At 64.4% G+C, this 14,617-nt stretch overlaps 1 protein-coding gene across 2 annotated transcripts in view; it reads right to left on the bottom strand.

Annotated features, from left to right (window-relative positions):
* Nucleotides 1-14,617, bottom strand: part of COL5A1 (collagen type V alpha 1 chain) — a 149,402-nt gene that overhangs the window by 110,785 nt on the left and 24,000 nt on the right. For both annotated transcript variants that reach the window (XM_043565112.1, XM_043565113.1), the window contains exon 2: nucleotides 3,467-3,634. In XM_043565112.1, coding sequence (XP_043421047.1) covers nucleotides 3,467-3,634 — 168 coding nt within the window. The remainder of the gene's footprint in view (nucleotides 1-3,466; nucleotides 3,635-14,617) is intronic.

The raw sequence follows: 14,617 nt of genomic DNA, 5'->3' as shown, positions 1-14,617 counted from the left end.
GCTAGCTGCAGGGTAACATGCTGGGGACAAGGGGACCTCCAGGGCACCAGGCCAAGGGGGGAGGGGCGGGCCGGAAAACTGCATGCTGCAGCCTCTGTGACCTTTGCAGGACCCAGGGTGCGGAGATCTTGCCAGGGCGAGCCAACAGGAAGGTGCTGTGGCTGCTTCAACCGGTGAAACCAACCAGCCCCCAAAGGCCAACTCGGGGGGGGGGGGGGTCCCAAGGTGGAGACAGAGGGCAAACGAATGACTTCCTTAAGGGATGACTTCCTTGAGTCATTTCCTGTCTACTTTGCTGAGGCCCAAAGGCACTGGGGCAGTCTGAGTATACAGTAGGAGTTTAATAAGGGCATCACTATTAAACTGAATCCTCATTCGCCAACAGCTCCCGGACAGGACGTTCTTCTGGACAGAGGCTGATCCGGAGCCCCAGGCCCACCAGGAGGGAAGGTCTGGGGGGGGGGGGGGGGAGGCAAAAGGGGGTGGGGGCACATTGTGACACCCCGCCCCTGCTTCGGATCCGGAACATGAAGGGAGTCTCAGGGGCCCCGAGGGTACCAGGTGGAGGACAAAATGGAGAGGGGACCCCAATCCAAGGCACAAGAACAGAGGAGGGGGCCCGTGATCATGAGGAAGCGTGCCATGTTCCGGAAGCCTTCAGAGGGCACAGTGTGGATGTGGCCGAGCTGGTTCTATGGACAAAGGAGCCCCTGTCACTGGGGCCCCAGGGCAGACGCCCGTCCAGGAAGTGGGGGCAGCCTGATGGGACACACTGGTCTCCTGCGTTCACGGGGATCCATGATGGTATCTTCTAGGGTCTCGGGCCTGTCTTCCTTGACACGGTGTCCCTCCTGCAAGCAGAGAGTGGCGAGGCCCGGGGACCCCCAGGCAAGCAGCGCCACCCTCTCCGGCTTGCCCCCCAAAGCGTCACAGCTCTGGGCTCTGCCTTAATCCCTATAGACTGCTTACACGGCATCAGGGCCACCCAGGGCCAACTGCCGGGACAGGTCCCCGCTTGCCGTCCCGGGTCCACTGACCTCAGGACCCAGACCCCTGGGCCCAAGGAGACGAGGAAGACCTCTGAGGGTCAGGGAGGGGTCTCTGTCCGGCTACCGGGTGCACACAGCACCAGGCTGCCCGCCTGCGGTCCTCCCCGACGGTACCCGGGCTCCCCAGAGAAGCCTGTGCTGCGGAAGCTCGTACGTAGCCGCAGAATAAATGAGCGGGCGAGGCGGGCACCTGGGTTAACCCGTGTCTGGCCCACGCTGGGGGAAGAGTCCCCACAAGGGCTCCCAAATACCCGCGAGCCTTGGCCACCGGCTTGTGAAGGGGCCACTGCTCCCCAGAGGATCCAGGTGGCCCGCTGCAGACAAGTCCGGGGCCTTCTCCTCATGGAAGCAATCACCTGGACGTCGACCTCCCTCTGCTCTAAGACACGTTTAAAACCGTGCATGTGGCCACCGGACCACACGGCCGGCCCAGCTGACCCAGGCGTCTCCGAGCAGCCACACTGTCCCCCGACCCGGGAGGCGGGCGTCACAGCGCAAAGGACGTCCGGCGTCTGGCTCGCTCAGAGGTTCCGCGAGAAGGGACAGAAGCCGTGTGCTTCCTCACATCCGAGGCCACGGTCACAGGACACGGACCCGGAAGAACGTCCTTGGGCCGCTCTGGCTGACGGGGGTCAGCAAACCGCAGCGGCTCCACACTCAGAGAAGGGACCCCACAGAAACCCCTGCTCCAATCAGCCCGAGGCAAGTCCCCAGCTTTGTCTGGCTCTGTTAGGCTCCTTCGACTCCACAGGCTAATCGCAACCAGAGCACCCCGTCGGAGCGTTCAAACGCTAACTGTGTAATCAAGTTACTAATTGGAGAGCTTAGGGAAAACAAGGGCTTGAAAACCGTGCCGTGCCTTACTCCTGACTTCAGACCAGACCTCCGATAATTAGTCTCTATTCTGAGGTCCATGCGATCTCTCTGACATGACGTAAGGAGGCCGGGAAGACAGAAGGAAAGAAACCCCAGGAGTCTGTCGTGACAGAGACCCCCCGAGCCGGGCGTCCAGCAGGCTACCTCCCAGGCGGCCCACCTGGCTTCCCCAGGAGGCCTTACGCGGGGACAGCATCACACACGCTCCGCGCGGCCGCCGGGGCCTGGGGAAGCCCCCCACCGCTCCGCCTCGAGCCCTTCTCTGGTCCCAGCCCCCCAAGTCTCTCTAGGGCAGGGGACGTGGGGCAGGATGTAGGCAGCTTCTGGGAGAAGACGAGAACGAGGGCGATCCTAAGACGCGTGTCTAGGCTCAGCCCCAAAGGTGAGGAAGTGCTCCCGGGATGCTGGGCACGGAGGCCCCTGCGGCCGTCTGCTGGGAGCACGAGGGGGCCCTGACCCAGAGGTGGGCTCCTGACGGTTCCGCAGGGAACGCGGTGTCCCTGGCTGACCTCATCTACCCAGAGTGACCTTCTTGTAAAGGGCCGACCCGGGCCCTCTCAGGGACAGCCTCCTAAGGGCCCACGGATTAAAGGCCGGCTGAGTCCAAGGGGTCCAGGGAGCGGACAGCAGCCCCCGGAAGAATGTGTCCCTCGGGACCCGGGGGGGGGGGGGGGGGACGCGGGAGCAGAGACACCGCCATTTGTCAAAGGGCCGCCCAAGGTTGGGGTCACAGCCAGGTCACCAAACAGATGACGCCCAGTTTTCTAATAATTACAGAGCATCTCCTAAGGTGAACGGATCCGCCTGGAGCCCCGGCCCCTTTCGGACCCGAAGCGAAAAGGGCTCCTTTAAGGCAGGGGGAGAGCTTATCGACCGACCGTCGGCTGTCTCCCCGCGGCCAGATAAGCCCAGAGGGTTGAACTCACTCTGGCGCGTGGGGAGGGGGCGCCACACTGGTCCGCAGCCGGGGGACCGGGACGACTCGGATGCCACGTCTTAGCAGCCAACGGCGCTCCCCGTGCCAGGCGCGTCATTAAAAGCAGAGGCCTGGCGCTTGGCAATCACCTCTCATTAAAAGCCTGCACCCTCTTGCTGCGAGCCGTGATGCTCGATTCACGCGTCTCTCAATGTCACTGCCCCCAATTAAGCCTCTGTGTGCGAGGGCTTCCTTTCCCATGACCCTGGGTCTCTCTCCACCTCACCGGAGAACCGTCCATCACCTTTCTGCACCTGGGGTCCTGGCAGTCTGTCTACAGCTGGAGATACACCTGCTTGGAACAGCGAGGCGGACGGACGAGGCCTCACGCCCCCACCTTCGGTGGTGAGGGCTCATGTGATGGCTGCTGGGTTTTTTCACTATAACGAGCTCACACCGGCCTCCTCAGAAGAGCTTCCTGGGAAATCAAGGGTGCTTCTCCCGCCACATGGGGTTCCAGCTCTGCGCCCGGGCGGGAGGCAGGAGGGGAGAGCCGTGCCCTCCACCAGAACACACATCCCCTCACCACCACCCACCAGCGAGGACACACACGCCCGTCTCTTACCAGGATACAGCTGCTTGGTAGGTGCGCTGAGCTGAGCATCTTTCGTGACTCTGTAAGCGACATCTGGGCCTTTGGAAGATCTCCGCGTTGCACAAAAACCTGTTGTCTTTGTTATTCCGTCAGGCAAGTTGTGAAAATCTAGAACCTTCAGGAGATCTGCTGGCTGAGCTGAAATGGCAAAGGAAGGGAGGTGTGGGGTTAGACAGGCAGGGAAGGAGCGGCACAGGGCACCCCCACCTTCCCAGGAGCGCCCGGAGGGCTCAGGGGAGTTGGAGGCGGCTCAGAACCAGCTCAGACGCCGGGTGTTGGGGGGACGTGCGCTGCGGCCCCCAGAGCCGTGCTCCAGGCCCAGCTCCCGTCGCAGGAACGAACCCTCGCCTGCCCGGCTCCCTCGTCCACCGGCAGCTGCGGGGCCGGTGGGACCCCCCTGGTGGCGGAACACAGACTGACCGTGCACGGATTCTGCTGGAGCCCGCACACCCCACGCGCCCTGAGCACGTGTTATCCCCCTTGTCACCCGATTAACACACGATTGTCCCATAACTGTTTACAGCAAAGATGCAATTCTCGCTTGCCCCCAGAAGACCTCTGCCTACAAGACAGAGCAGAACCAAGAACGAGCGAGGAGCAGGGCCCTGCCTCCCTTCCGGAAAGTTCCTGGCCCTCCGGTGGGGGCTCCTCCGAGAAGGGCAGCGGTGCCCCAGGGCCTTCGGGCCCGAACGTGGCCTCCCTCCTTCACATCAGAAAGAGCAGGGACCTCCAGGCTGTGAGGACCACGGGCTTGTCCACACACCTGCCCCAAACAAAGGCGGCTCCCTACGGAAAGCTCAGCTCACGTTACTGCAAGAGGCCCCGGGAGTCCCCGCGGAGAAAACAAACTCCAACTTAGAGTCAGAAGGAAAACCTTAAATTTCCTCACTGCGTCCAGCCCCTGGACAAGTCCCTGGGACAGGCAGAGTCACCGCCCTCTGGGAGCCCAGCTGCCTCGATGATGACACTTCGCTAAGGGCAAACGGCGATCTTAGCTTGACCTCATCCCGACCTCCGGGATCCTGTAAGTGTCCTTTATCGCGTAAAAATCCCTTCGGAAACTTCCTTCACCTCTACCCCCCAAGATACAAGGTAGCAAATCAGACTCCAAGCGTATGGTCCCCTGATACGCATCTGAAAGGTCTCATGACTGAGGGTTTGCTAAACAGTAATACGTGACCTTTTCCCAACAATAGTGAGCCCTCTCGGGGCCCTGGAAACCTTGCTCCCAAATCCCTTGGAGGCCTGTGCTGTCCCCAGCCCCCTCCCGACTTGGCGGTGGGTAAGCAGTCGCTTCTCACAGCTCTTCCTGCCCCCGGACCTGTCCGCGTGCTTTAATAAAGCCACCTTTTCACACTGAAGACGTCTCGAGAATTCTTTCTCGGCCACAGGCTCCGAACCCCAACGTTTTCCACATCACAGTGGGCGATGCCCAAGCTAGGGGAGCCCAGCCCCAGCACCTCCCTGTGGGGATGGGGGTGGGGGTAGGGAGTAGGGGGTTGGCCCCACCCCTGCCACCAGGCCAATGAGGGCACAGCACCAGCTGGTCCCAGATGGTCGGCGCCCTAGTGGACCAGACACTGGCCCAGGCCAACCGAGCTCCATCCTGGGGCTTTTCCTTTGGGAAGGAGGAATCCTCTCCTCTCTGCTGGCCCCACATACTGGGGACCATGAGGCAGGAGCTTCAGGCAGCCCTCTGCCAGGGCTGAGGGGAGTGTCAGCGAGCAGAGACAGACTCTTGCCACACGGCTTTTGCTCCTGGATCAAGCTGTGCCTGAAGCCATCGCCCACATGAGCCAATACATCCGTCCTTATGTTCGTAACAACTTGGATTAGACTCTGACACCTGCTACTAAAAACTCAGCCCCCACTGAGTGGACTCACGCAGGCTTGTCCTGGATCCTGGGCCCTCCTCAACTACTCAGTTCATCAGCTCCCCAGCCTTCCTCCCCAGAGGGCTCACCACAGGCCCGAGGCTTGCTCCAAAGGCAAGTCCCACTTTCCTAACAAGGGTGGAGGATGTGGAGGTGAGAAAGGACCCCCAGCATCGGTTCCCCTTCCCGCATCCCAGGAATCCTGCAGCCAGCCGCCTCACTGGGAGCTCAGCATAACCGCCGGAGAGCGTGGGGGCCCCAGAGGCTGGGCAGCCTCAGTGCGTGCCCAGCGAGGCCCTGACAGAGACCCCGTGCCCGAGAGGGCAGGCCCGGAGGGGAGTGTCCAGGGCAGCGGCAGGTGCAGAGGGCATCCCGTGGGCTACCCTCCCCACACGGCGACGGGCCGGGATGGGGGAAGCGGCAGCCCGGGCCAGGCTCCGAGAACACCGGGGCCACAAGGAGAAGAAGCTGCTTTTCTCCAGCACGAAGCACGCCCCCACCCTCAGTTCCCTGCAAGGCACCATGTCACCTCGATCCCAGACTTCTGCCGCCAGCGGCCGTTTGCACAACTCGGCTTTGCCACAGACCCCTGTCGCTGTAACCAAGGAGATGCAGGGGTGGGTGGGGGAAGGGACAGCGTGGGGACCCAGGACACTCTCGGTCCAGACTGACCTCCGCTCGTGGACGGGATCACTGCCTCTTGTGGCCTCTGTGATTTCCCTGGGTGGCTCTCGGCTCCTGCCAGGACCCAGCCCCCCACACGGCGCGGTCACCCCCTCGCACGGCGGGGGCGGCGCCTCTGAAGCTCGCGGCCCTGGCGACCGTCCTACAGGCTGCCCACAACCCTTGCCGGACGTCTGTCCACTTGACATCGGGCTCAGGCGCTGGCAGAGCCCAGACCTGGACTCGGGCCGTGGGAAGGGACGGCCGGTGCCAGCCGCCCATTCACCTGCCACAGTGATGGCACGCAGTTCTGGCTCATCTCTGAGACTCGGTTCCAGCACGGGCGGTGGCCAGGGGAGGGACCAGAGATCCCGGCTGGGCTTTCGGGGCCCCCATCCCGATAGCTGGCCGTGTTCTTCCCAGATGGGCAGCTCGCAAACCTGTTTTCTCCATCGCTGGCGGGGGAGAGCTGTTTTCCAGAAGCCTCCGGGACATGTTCACAGGCCTCTGCTAAACAAGTTGAAAAGGCCACCAGACCATCCAGGCCCAACGCCACCCCTCCTGCCGGCCAGGGGCTCCCTGTGCCAGAGCTAAAAAAAAAATAATACTTTGAAGTTTTATAAAAGGTGTGGGAAGGGCCTGGGAGGCATCTGGCAGGACAGAGCTTCCGTGGACTTTCCCTCCCGTTGACACAGCCTCCCTGTCAAAAGGCAGTTTCTTAAGAAACCAAGGTCCTCGGTGCCTCCGTGAGGATGAGAACGCCCCCAGGAAACGGTGCTCTGGGGACAGGTGCCCTTTGGTTTGAGACCAGCATCACCCCCCCCCCCCCCGCCACCATCCCCAGGGAGAAGGTCTTGAGGTCACCGCCTCGCTGAGGCCAATGAGAGGACTTCTGCCAGCAAAGGCTGCCCGGGGCACATTCCCCGGACAGTCCGCGAGCCCTCCCTCCTCCTCCCTCCACAACAGCTGGGCGGGCCTCCCCCCTGCGCGTCTCAGCACCCCGTGGAGACACAGAGGGAACTGGCCGCGTCTCGGCACCCACCCAGCGCCCGCTCAGGCGCCTGAGGCCGCCAGTGTGAAAACCAGGCCACCGCCACCACGGTGAGACGGCGCCACCCTCGCCGCACGCGGGCCACCGTGCGCTGGGAGCAGCGGGCACCCGCGTCCCACTCAGGCTCTGCGGAGCCCAGGGAGCCGAAAACCGCGTTCGGCAGACTCCTGGGCGGTCTTGGGGTCTCGGGGAGCAAACCAGGTCCTGGCACCCGGGGGGCGGAGCCACAGGCGCTTTGTGCCCAAAAGGCGGCACCAGGAGCCTGGAAAGGAACACGGGACCGAGTGGCCTACCGAGGAGCCAAAGCAGAAACGAACGGCCCGGATCGGGGCCCGGAGGCGCCACGGACACGGTTCACAACCGGCTGGCTAACGGATCAACCGGCGCGGCCACCAACCACACGGGGCGGCCTCTGCACCCTCCACAGCCACTCCGAAAGCCATCTGCCCAGAGCCCCTGGGGACTCAGAGCCAGGGTGCCCCACGCCACCGGGGCTCCTGCCCCCGCCCCCCGGCACACTGCAGGGCGCGAGACCCCAAAGCGGCCCCCGGGAGTGACCCCACAGCCCGGCACGCCCGGGGCACGTGCGGCCCCACCGCCAGCGGGCCACACGGACACCAAGCTGGCCAGCCGTCGGGGGGGTGGGGGGGCGCACAGCCCCCAAGTCTGCCCAGAAGGCACGAGCGCGGGGCCCCGACAGTCAGACCCCCTGCACAGGGCACCTGTGTCTGGCTCGGCTCAAACTGCACCCCTTCTGTTTCGCTTTTCGCTTTTCGCTTTGCCCTAAATAGGCCACACATGTTCTCAGACACTTGCTGAGGGTGGAGACGGCCTCTGAAGCCCCCGCTCTGCCCATCCCGGCCGGACGGCGCGGCGGCTGATTGTTGACCCCGTCCTACGGGCTCGGGGAGGAGCTCGTGGGCTGTCCGAACCTTCTCCCTGGACCTGGAACCATCAGGGGCCTTTGGTTTCCACCAGGTCACAGAGGCCCCGTGGGAGAGGACCTGTTCCTCAGTCCTCCGAGTCCCGGGGCCCGAAGCCAGAGCAGTGCCCTCCGTGACTCTATCACCAGGGAGTGTGCACCTGTGCCGTCCCGTCCACCTGCCACGTCTCCGGGACCCCGGGTCCCCTTCTCGGGTGACGGGCTCCCACCAGACCCCAGGCGCCGGGCGGCAGGGGCGGGGGCATCACAGCACCTTTACCTCATCGAAAGGTGACCATCAGCGCCGTCCCCCACGGTGACCGGCTCCATCGGCCCCTGGGCTCGGGGATCTCTGAGGACGGGCGCGGATCTGGGCGGCTCTGTCCCTGCCCTGCGCTCACCTGCGCAGCCCCTGTCCGCCCCCCTGCCTTCACTGGTGGCCCTCCTGCGGCCCTCCTGTGACACATGCATGGAGCGCTGAAGGCCCCAGGTTCCAGACAGTGCTGCTGGGAGAAGCGGGGCACGCAGCCTGTGCCCTCGGCACCCCGGTGGGGATGATACAGTCCTTCCTGTAGGGACTCCATCCGCGTGCTGGGACTCCCTCCCCCCGCCCCGCGCCACCCCCCCACCCCCGCCACCGGCCCCAGAACGCCACGGCTCACCCTCCAAGGCCCACAGCCCACCGTTTCCTCTCAACGGAGACCAGGGCCAAATCCTGCCAGGTGTCTGCGGGCTGCCGGACAAACCCGATGGGACGAGCCAAGTGGCGGGCGCTCTGCACCCTTGAGTCAACACCGTTACCGCCAAAAGAAAACGTGAAGAGTTCTCTAAGCAACCACCAAGGTTTACATCTTCAAAATTCTCAGAACCGTCCAATTTTAGAGCTAGAAGGAGTCATAAATAACCTGGGTGCCGGCGCCCTTGATTCCGAGAGCGAAGACGGGCGGACACGGGGAGTGACCACCCTGAGTGGCCCCAGCAGGCTGGGACCCGGCTGGGGCCACGACAGAGCCATCCACAGCTTCTGATCCATGCCAGCCCCGAACCCGCGTCCACTCGGCACAGGCAGGGGCCACACGGAGCTCAAGGACGCGGTCCCCGAATCACGGCGCGTCCGCCTCCCGCGTGCGGTAACCTCGCTGCTCTCAGAGATGCGCCCTTCCGTGAGTTCAGGTACCTCAGGCCCGTGTGCGGTCTGCTCCCCTGGGCTGCAAACCTCAGGAGGAGCCCCGCACCCCTGGTCCCGGCAGACACGGCCACTGCCCCCCAGGGCTCCACTTGTCCCGTGTCAGCAGAGCGCCACACGGTCACCCGCGGAAGCACCAGCCCTTGCCCTGTCCATACTAGTTCCCTCCTACGCTTCGGGGAAGCAAGAAGGACGAGGGACACCAGCGAGGGAGCGGGGGCAGAGCCCCCCCCCCCCCCCCCGACCCAGGGCCGAGGCTCCTCCCACCAGCCCTCCGTGGCCCCATCAGGAAGGTCAGCCCAGCAGGTCGGAAAACAAACAGGCCTTCGGAGGCTCCGACAGAAATTCCTCTTCAGTGACCAAACTGTGGGAACAAAGCAAACAGGCAGGGGTGGAAAATGCGCTCAGACCGCCTCCAAGTCCTTCCCCCTCCGGCACCCCGGGGCTGCCACAGGGCAGAGCCCTGGAGCTCACATCAACTGGGGGCAGGCCAGGCTCGCTGCCACACGGGGAAGACGGGCTCCTTGTGCCTGAAGCCGCCCCGTGACCCCTTTCGGTGGCTCCCATCACTCCTCTGCGGACATCAGGGCCCGGTCCCGTCCAGGAGGCCCCGGCTCTCACCGGCCGCCACCCCACCGATGCCACGGCGTTGCGGGGACCACTCCAACACGGTCCCTGAGGAGAGAGTCCTGGGGTTGTGCGGCGGGCAGCACGACCGCCCTGCTTGAGCCCCCAGGGACCTGCCGCAGGGCCTTAGCACCCCTGGACCCCAACTCAGGCAGTTTTGAGGCTAGAGGGGGCTGGATTGGAGCCTGGCTCTGCCCACCCTGCCCTATGGGCACTGGAGGGTCCCATGCGGGAACAGATGTGAGGGCGCACCCGGCGGGGGCTCGCTGTCATCGTCCCTCCCCCACCGAGAGACCCCACTAGCCTCCCCTACGACATCCCTGACCCCCTGCCAGTCTGTCTTCCCTGGGGGTGAGCCCAGCACGGAGCTCGTCGTGCCCAATGACACCGTCTGTCAGGTGTTTCTGGCCCCTTTTCCGGTTTCTAAGCGAGAGCTCGGGGCGCTGACACGGCCTCAGCTTCGTGGCATGTGACTATTTGTGCAGCATCTGTGTCCTCGACCGGACGGCCAGGACGGGCCTCCTCGAGCCGCCTCCCCCGGGGGGCCTCCGAAGGCCCCGGGATTAGGGCTCGGCAAATGTGGCTCCGGTCCCAGCTCCCCCCCGCCACAAGCCCCACGGCCCTGGGGAAAGTGGGTTCCATCCGGAGGCTCCCCGTCACCATCGGCAAAAGGGAAGGGACACCGCAAGGGGTGGCCGGCACCGGGATGCCGGCCGGCAGGGGCCACGGCCACGGCGCAAGCAGCGTTGACTCCCTTCACCCGGCCTGAGATCGGACTGCTGGACGACACGGGGCACCTGCCCCGTGCCCCCCCCAACCGCCCCCACCGTGTGCGGGGAGGAGGGCAGGGACTGTGGGGCGCAGGACGGGCTCCCTGGGAGCACTCCTTCCGTGAGCCGACACGAGGGCCGGGAGACGGGGAGCGGGAAGGCCGCATCTTGCTCCTCACTCTGACCTCATGGTGTCACGCTAAGGGTGAAGTGCAGTCGTGGCGGGGGGCAGGGTGAGCTAAGAACCCGTCAGAACCGAAAGCCGGACGGCGTTGCAGACAGCAGAGGGCACAGGGGACCCGGAGCCCACCCCAGGGCCAGGGCCAGGGCCACCGCGCGGGGCGCCCCCCAGCCTGACCTCGCTCGGCCGGCGCACACAAACGGCCGGGTCCTCGCTCATAAGCGGGACGCCCTCGGCCCACAGGCCGCACCCGTCCCGCTGGCGGGAGACCCTGACCTCCCTCGTTCCTGCTCCGTCCTCCGGGGGCCCAGAAACCCCCCAGGCTGCAGCTCAGCCTTGGGAAAAGCGGGCGCTTCTGGGCCGTCCAGTTAGGACCACACTTGGTGCCGGTCCCTTCGCAGTGGCCTGGCCGGTCCTTTCCCTCCAGCAGATGCCCGTGGCATTCCGTCCACGCAGCAACTGTGGTCCTGGGGGCGGCGGGGGGGGGGGGGGGGGCGGGACGTGAGTCCTCAGCACACGGGGATTCCACGAGCGGGTGACGCAGCCAGGACGCAAACAGGTTCTGGAAGCCCACGGAGGGCAGCAGGTAGAGAGGCAGGCACAGCCTCCCTGAGCTGGCACCAGCTCATGCCCCTTCCTTGAAGGGCCTCCCAACAGGGGGCACACTGGGGCTGTGAGTGCAGTGGTCCCGGTCCAGGAGGGGGGCAGCTGAGGCCCTCAACACCCACCGTGCACCTCCACGGCCGGGGGAGGGCGGCAGCTGAGTCTCTGGGCACCCACCGCGTGCCCACAAACCCTGGGGAGGGAGGCAGCTGAGGCCCCGAACACCCACCGTGCACCTACGTCGCTTCCTCCCTAGGAACACAGTGTGGCTAAGGAGGGCCCCAGGGGGGAGGTAACTCCTAGCCTGCCCCGGACCGTGACCCCCATCTTCCACCCGTCACCGCGGCTGACCCGAGGGTCTGGACACCTGCCCCCCGCACGTCACCCCACGCTGTGGCCAAATGCTGGCCAGGTGCCCTCATGGGGCCCAGACACACGTACGTGCCATCACCTGGGCCGAGGGCACCTACATACGGTCCAGCCTGGTGCCCCTCCCCACCAGGAGGTAACTCTCAACACACACACACTCACTCACGTACATTCACACTCACTCCCTCTCACACACATACACACTCATACACACACTCTCAGTCACACCCTCTCACGCTCCTGGGAGGGAGTCCTGCTGTCTGCCAGGACTCCCACGAGGACCGGCTGGCAGGTCAGAGCACGTGGGAAGGAGTCCCACGGGAGGAGTGGACGGGAAGGCGACGTCGCGTGGAGGCCGGCAGAAGCCCCCGCCCGGGCTTGCCAGGGCCACACGGGAGGGTCACACGGGGAGGGCCCCACGGGGCACCACCGAGGGACGAGAGGAATCTTCCCGCCGACCCGAGCACCGGGGGGCGTGCCTGCTCCACTCCGCCCCCCCCTGCTCTCCATCTGGCTTTCCAGAAACAGAGGGACGTATGTACATCTCTCCCGTCGTCCCACAAAGGGCTGGGAACAGAGCAGAGCTGGACGCGAACCCCCGGCCCACTGCAGGGATGGCGTGGGGCAGAGGGGCGGGCTGGGCCGCGGCCGGCCCACACTGCCGGCAGGAGCCAGCCCAGGAGCGGAGCCCGCGGGCATGAGGGGGAACCAGATGATTAATCTGAGTTTCCCCGGAGGTAATTTATCTCCTCTTTCTGGAGGGAAGGGGCGGGGGAGGGATGGCACCAAGCGCCAGACTTCACGGCCCGGGCCGGCCGTGTTTGCGGCAAGAGGCTCTCCGCACCGCCCCACCTGCTTCCACGAGGCCCGGAGGGCGGGCTGGCTGCCATCGGGCCAGCCGGGGTCACACTGGCAGGGGGCCCTCTGCATCCACGGCCTCGCCCAGGCCCGGCACCCCGGGAGTGGGGCCCAGGGCGCCGAGCTGAGGAGGGAGGGCGGGCGCGGGACAGATCGGCACCGGCTCCAGACCGGACTCGCCAACGGCTCGGTGATGGACGAGCGACACCCGTCACTGGAGCGGGCCCGGGGGGCTACGGGCACCCCATTCGTTCAGCGACGCTCTCCGAGGCCTACCGGGCATCCAGCACCTATGGGGGGCCTGCACCATTTCTGCACTGACCGTCCCGACATTCCGGAATCCGCAGGCTGCACTGGCCCGAGCATTTCCGACCCTGAGCCTCAGTCCCCCTGCTACGAAGGGGCTGTAATAACAGGGCCAGGAACGGTAGCTGGAGTCCCCAGCATGGACACCGGATCCAGGCTCCTTTCCTCCCTCAAGAGCGACTGTGACGAGTCAACGCGGTATCCAGAAGAGACCCCTTGGCTTAACGAAACTCCAGGAGAACAAGAGGCCCCAGCCCGCACGCGCCACGCCCTCCCCCCACTGGCCTGGCAGGAGGTGACCCGGGGGGCCTGCCGTCTCCTGGACTGTGAGATCCCGGTCAGAAAGGTGTCGCCCGTAATCGCGGCGGGAGGGGAGCGCTTGGCCCAGAGCGTATGCGTATGGTGAACAGAACCAACCAACGTACGAGTGGAGAGGAGACGTGCTCTAGGGATCCAAGATAAATCCGGAGCGGGAGGGAACCCTTCGGTGGGGGCGGCGGTCCAGCAGCAACAACCAGGATGTGCAGGCACAGTGACCCGCCATCGCCCCCTCAGGGCTGAGTTCTGCAGGGAGCTCGCAAAGGCGGAGGCGTCTGCGACGGCAAAGAATGGAAAGCAGGTAAGTGCCCACCGGCCGGGGCCCGTCACGTAAAGTAAAGTGCGTGTAGGAAACCCGTCGCAGAGGCTGGACAGGAAGGGGCTGGTCCAGCCGGCCTGACCCGGGAAGACCGCCGAGACAGGTCACTGAGGGAAAAGAGCAAATCACACAGCAAGAGTCCCATCCCTTCTCCTGTTAAATAAAAGCTGTCTACGCAATCGCAAACCACATCGTATAAATGCACACACAGAAAGGCCCAGAGCAATTCCAGCCGGATAGTGAGGGGCTTCTGTCCGGGCAGGGGCGAGCGCTGGTAGCGGGTGAAGGGCGACGTCTGCCCATCTCTCTCTCTCCACCTCCCCTTCTGAAAAATGCTCGAAGTCCACAGCCACATAGAACCCGCGTAATTTTATGAACCCCCACGAAATACCAAAATGTGTTTTTTAAGCGTGGCAGTTTTAAAATGGCCACAAATTCTTTACCACGAGTGCCCATTAAGAGGCGGGGTCTACGTCCCCTCCCTTGACTCAAGGTGGGTTCTGGGACCACGTGACCAGGGGAAGGCGGTGGAGGTGCTGGGTGCGAACTTGTGGGTCTGGGTTTTGAGCGGCTTGCGATACGCCGAGAACCAGACTCCATGCTTGGAGGAAGCCCAAGCGGCCCCCGGACGGGCCCATGTGCGGAGAAACCCAGGCCCCCGGCCAACACCCAGGGCTGCCCTCCAGCCGTGTGGGAAACCACCCTGGGAACGGCTCATTCGGCTCCAATAAAGCAGCTCGACGGGACACCAGTGGCAGACGCGTGGTCCCCACTGGCCGCTCCCCCTCGCGGACTCCCAAGCCCACTAAGGTTGCTCGAGCAGAAGACTGCTATCTTTCGCAGAGCTAGTGCTAAGTTCTGGGTGGTTTTAAGGCGGCAGAGCATAACCACACCAAGCGAGCAACAAAGGGGAAATTTGTTAACAGCAATACTCATGACAGACGTATGTGAAACTCTCACAGCTACAAAGGAGGGAAACAAACAAATACATTATGTCTGATGTCGCTAGGAGTTCAATAAACCCAAGTTAAAGCAAGACTCTTGTTTCCCACCAAACTGGCAAGTATAGATATA

Source organism: Prionailurus bengalensis, chromosome D4 (genome assembly GCF_016509475.1).
Source record: "Prionailurus bengalensis isolate Pbe53 chromosome D4, Fcat_Pben_1.1_paternal_pri, whole genome shotgun sequence".
Lineage (NCBI taxonomy): Eukaryota > Metazoa > Chordata > Mammalia > Carnivora > Felidae > Prionailurus > Prionailurus bengalensis.
Note: the sequence above shows the minus strand (reverse complement) of the source record. Positions and strands in the feature narration are given on the sequence as shown.